Here is a 5,427-nt window from a genome sequence, read left to right on the forward strand (position 1 = left end):
GTGGATCACATATATCTGGGTAGAGGGCAGCCTACTGCTGGACAGAATAACAACGACAAGAGCAGGAGAATATTGTAAATGGCATAATAATATGCTCATCTTGCCGTGTGGTATTATGCAGATGGACCTCTAGTACATGCCTGGGCAGCTCCAGTGGGGATTGAATGGGGAGGATTAGTACCAGATGTTCATTGGGACCCAGTGGCCAGCCAATAGGAGGTAGGGCCATTTGGTCTGTGGGAGGAGCTGAGGTTCTGCTCTGAGCTCAAGATTTATTCTAACAGGTAGTTTAAAAACCAAACAGGTCAACAGCAACAGCAGCAGCAGCAGAGAGTCAGTGACAAACGGAGTGGTTATCCTGAGGAGGACGCTTCTTCGACCGCAGTTTGTTTCTGGATATGATCGGACGCCGCTCCTCAGCATGCTGAGCAGAAAGGGGTCTTGCGCGGGGATGATGAGCGCTGCAGCCGGGGTAGACCGCAGCAGGGTCGGGGAGAGGCTTCAGGCTGCCCTGGCCGGACTGCAGGAGCTGCATCTGCTGAAGGACAGACAGAGCGAGATGGTGAACTGGGCGCTGAGGGTTGACCGAGAGGAGCCGGTCACCTCTGTGCACGCAGGCCCGGAGGGTCCCGCGATGATGATGATGGGGGCCGAGGAGCAGCGGCTGGAGGCGACCCTAACAGCCCTGAAGCAACAGCTGGTAGGAAGTCATTTCAATCAAAAGCCATAAAACAGAACGATTAACACGATTAACGCTCCTATGTCAGCATAATAGTTTGCTCTTTCATTATGATCATTGCCTGTTCGGATGGGATCAACACTGGGCTCCCATTTATTTAATTGGAAGTTAAATTGCCCTTGGATTAAAGTCGTCAGTAATGCTCATGTGCATTCCTCCTTCAATTATTACCAGACACACTTTCATGCTCTCAGCTGGGGGTAGGAAGTAAGATAGGTGTCATAAATCAAGGTTCACTGCAGGACCGGCAGGACTTTGAGTTGTGTGTGTGCGCGCACACCCGTGCATGTGCAGACTGCAGGGGGCAACAGCCCTCAATCATTAACCACTAATGCCAGGATTTTTTCTTCCCCTTTTTTAATCATGAGGTGTTTTTTGAAGGTGGAATATTTTGCAGTGAATAACATTCAGTGAGCGTCTCTGTCACCAGAGACCCCTGAGTCCTGGAAACAACTGGCTGTGGGGAGTTTTTTCCATGACAAGCTTTTTCCATGCATGCTGCTGTTAGAGCCCCTCACAGGAAGTACAGGGATTAAGATGCTATGCTTTAGTTTAAGTAGAACTGGGCAGATGCATTGAAGGATACACTGTAAAGTATCGGGAAAACACAAGATTTAAATTGTGTTTTACACTCGTGCAAAATGAATCCACTACAGACCGAGCTATCTTTATAAACCGCCACTGGCTACAAATAGACTTAAATGGTCCGATAACTCTTTTTTTTGCCACAGAAAGGAGAACGAAGCATGAATTATAATGGTGCATTTTACAGGCTTTGACCCACAGCCCTCATTTTAACAACAACTGTAACAGTAAAGGCCAAGCCCTAACTGCTTGGGAAGCAAACAGTCTCTCACCCCAACCCCCAAGCTCTCCTCCTCGAGTAGTTTACACAATGGCCAGGCCCTCGCTGTGGGGGAGAAATGAGTTACCCACCACTGCTTCTTCCATGCTCCCCCATGTCCTGCTGGGGTTAATCATCAGCCACAGCTGAGTCGCTTTTGTTTTCCTGATGGCTGTACATTAGAGCATCCTTTATCCGAATAACAGACCTCTTCTCAGTAAGATTCTACTAATTTTATCCTTCCTGTTGAGAGGATTTCTGCGTTGTGTGAGCGTTGAGGATCTTGGTTGAATAAGTTCCTGTTCTCAAACTCCCCTTTCCTGAGAAAATCAAATAAGACTTTCCCGTTTTAAAGGTTGTACCACAAATTATCTTCGGGTGTTGGCTAAAATCGAATGTTTGTCTGTTTTACAGTCTCGTCTTCGGAAACAGGATGTAGGGCTGAAGACTCACTTGCAACAGCTGGATCAACAAATCAGTGAGCTGAAGCTGGATGTGAGCAAGGCCTCCACAGAGCAGCTGGAGAGTGACAGCAGGCCAAGTTCAGGTGTGTAAGCAAACACCCGAACAAACAGGAGTTGTTGACCTTATTGCAAGTAGCATCCACCCAAGCTACCATCACGTGACGTGTAAGAAAAATTCTCATGCCTATGATTGTTCCTGCTCTCTCCAGGTTTCTATGAGCTCAGTGATGGCGGCTCTTGCTCGTTGTCCAACTCCTGTACCTCTGTGTATAGCGAGTGTTTGTCATCCTCCCAGACGAGCCTTCTTCTCCTTCCCATGAGCCCTGCAAATTCCAACATCAGCCCTCCATTACAAGTCGATGTATTCCGCCGGCGTTCTGCTGACGAGAGCGCTACCCAGCCCAACCCTCCGCGGGCCACAGGCGTCCACCTGGGCAGCAGCAGGATCCGAGCAAGCACTACTGGCACCGAACAGGCCCGACCAAGACCTGTGTCGACAGGTAAACCAAATCTCTTCATCTCTAATTGAAAATAACCACTCATGTAGTTACAGGAACCATGCAGCGGTTGTTACTAAACAACTCAACATGTATTTTTCTGCATAATTACATGTAATTTTTCAGTGCATGAGTGATTTTTAAAGGTTAATCAGTATTTTTGTGTTGCCCATCAGGTGATCTTGATAGGATGATGGCTCAAGGGCTGGGCTACTACAAATCTGTGGATGCTAGGAAACCCTCAGTGTGCACAAACCCGAAGACATCCACGGTGGACCCCAAGTTCCAGTGCAACCTGGTGTCTCGCAGTGGGACCGAAATGTACCAATACCCCAGCCCCCTGCATGCTGTGGCTCTCCAGAGCCCAATCTTCTCCAATGGGAATGACCCAGCCACGCCTGGACTTCTAGAGGGCCAAGGACCCCCAGTGAACGGTTGTGGCTCCCTCCAGAGAGCACAAATGGGTTATGAGACCAAGACCTTGGGTTACATCGACAAGCTCCTGCTGCGCAGCTTGAGCAAAATCCAGAGTGAAACAGTTGCAGAGACTATGCAGACAAACAGTGACTATCATAGGAAGCCCACTGAAGTTTTTACTGTGTTTCCTGAAGTAGCACAGAAAGAGGTGTCTATGCTGCAGCCTCCTCCAGCCAAGACCACAAACATCATCGCACTAGATAGTGACCAGAAGAGACACTGTATGACGTACTCCAGCCAAGAGCTGGCTGATAACCACAAACAGTCAGTGAGAGCCCCGGAGGTTTCACATAGATACTCCTATGCTGCTACCATGAGGGAGTACAGCTCTGATGAGGTCACCACTTTATCCCTGAGGAAGAATGATAAACCCCAAGGAGAATATGGTCGTCTAGCAAGGAGCACCTCAGAGAATAGATCTGGGGACAATCCAGTGTCAAGGCCACAAGAAAGGAACGGCCAAAGGGAAAGATCGGTGATGGCCCACAACTCCAGCACAGAGGAGAGTCAAGGCTTTGAGGCTCACACTGGTCATACAGCTTCCCCCGAGTTTGTCCACGCCAAATTTGTCCCTGCTGGATCTCAGAGGGTCAAGGTGAGACAGGCAGACCGTAAAACGAAAGCTGTGAAACTGAGACGAAAAAGCAGTGAGAAGCATCGAGTGACGAGGCAGCAACATGGCTACTCCTCCGGTGAGAGGACCAGAGAGAGCAGTGGTGGAAGCAAGGGGGAACAGAAAAGATCAGGCAAAGGAAAAATGACCCAGAAATGTACCAACTGTCACACAGAGGAGCGCAGACAGGGCTCAGGTTCAGACTCCAGCCACTGTAGCCCAGGTCTCATGTATACCCACAAGGTCCATTCTAAGCCAAATCCCATCCCTGCTGTGATAAAGTCCAGCAAAAGTCGCAGACAGCAGAGTCTGGAGTATGAGCAGGCTGTAGAGCAGAGGAAGAGGAGGCAGGGGGCTGCCAAATGGCCATCTGATTTGGAGATGTTCCAGGCCTCCTGTGCTCAGCGTCAGAGGTCAAGAGATCCCCATGTTCAGGCACCAGGGAACATGCAGATGGTCCGCAGTATGAGCGCCAGGCCAGGCCAGTGGATGGGACCTCATCGATCCTTACGATCCTCCATGTCCTCAAACTCTTTCCTCCACAGTCTTAATGCCAGATACCCCCCAGCGCCCTTCCACATTTCCAGCCAATACCCACCCAGATGTGAGTCTGAGTATTCTGCTGAATGTGCTTCACTGTTCCACTCCACCATCGCTGAAAGCAGTGAGGGGGAAATGAGTGATAACACCACCAATCGCTTTGGGGATAGCGAGTCCAGCCAGAGCTTCCAGTCCCACTCGGACTCTGACAGCAGCCTGTCGCTGGACGAGGAGGACCAGGTGGACAGCCAGGGGGAGGAGAGGGGTCTGGTGTGGGCTGAGGCCGCTCTGGGGCCCACCGCCGCCGGACGGCCCCTCCAGCAGCTCCCACGCCCCGAGCCATCAGCCTGCCGCATCAAAGCTTCCCGAGCCCTGAAGAAGAAGATTCGTCGGTTCCAGCCTGCCTCCCTGAAGGTCATGACCCTGGTGTAAAAACAGTTACCCCAGGGCAGAGTGAGAACTGTTGGGAAAACAAAGAAAGCTGTGGGAAATCCTTTTCAAAACTGTTGGTGATGATCTCACCTGGTCCCTTGGCACAGAGCCCTTAATCATTACTGAGAGGCAACAATTAAACCGGAGTGCATGTGTGCACTGAAGAAAAAAAAAAGTTACGAATTTACAATGGTTGAACCAGAAAATGTACAAAATGGTGTCTTGTATAAAACACGTATAACACAATGATTACACGTACACTTAATTTGTAGATATTTATGTTGTAATTAAAGTTACTCATAGCAAGGCCCTGCATTTGACAATTTCATGGACTTTTCTGTCATATACTTGTATGTACCAGAGAAATAAAAAACAATCTTTTTACATTTTTTTGTTTATTTTCTGTTAATTTCTTCAGTTTGCTCATTGATTGTAATCTGTATTTGTCTTGGTAGAATAAACTTACTTAATATATATTGAGACAGTTTGCACTGAGTTTTTATGTTTATTCTCCTTATGTCTGATAGCTCTGTTGCGACTTTGATAGCAGTTGCACCAATATTTGTTCAGCAGTGTTTATCAGCGGTGTTTACAACATCTCATCTGCCAACTTCTCGCCAATTCTGGTGACTATTTATAACACAAGATGAAAAAATTTTCCACTTTATTCTTACAAGCAACCCACTGTGGCTGACTAATTTAGCACAGACAGTGCTAACGGCTCCTTATCTGGTTTCCTGCCTCAGCCCAGCAGTTGGTTTAATAAGCTGCGGCTTCAACAATCAACCCAGACAGTCGTGTTTAATTAGAGGGCGAAACTT

General features: G+C 48.5%; 1 protein-coding gene across 1 annotated transcript; it reads left to right on the top strand.

The window, feature by feature from the left end:
• Positions 1 to 228: 228 nt before the first annotated feature.
• dact2 (dishevelled-binding antagonist of beta-catenin 2) lies at positions 229 to 5,086 on the top strand. The gene is made up of 4 exons (XM_030440884.1): positions 229 to 700; positions 1,998 to 2,130; positions 2,257 to 2,547; positions 2,721 to 5,086. Exons 1-4 carry the CDS (start codon positions 422 to 424, stop codon positions 4,604 to 4,606), a joined length of 2,589 nt encoding a protein of 862 aa, XP_030296744.1. The 5' UTR covers positions 229 to 421; the 3' UTR covers positions 4,607 to 5,086.
• Positions 5,087 to 5,427: the final 341 nt, after the last annotated feature.

This window comes from Sparus aurata, chromosome 15 (assembly GCF_900880675.1).
Source record: "Sparus aurata chromosome 15, fSpaAur1.1, whole genome shotgun sequence".
Lineage (NCBI taxonomy): Eukaryota > Metazoa > Chordata > Actinopteri > Spariformes > Sparidae > Sparus > Sparus aurata.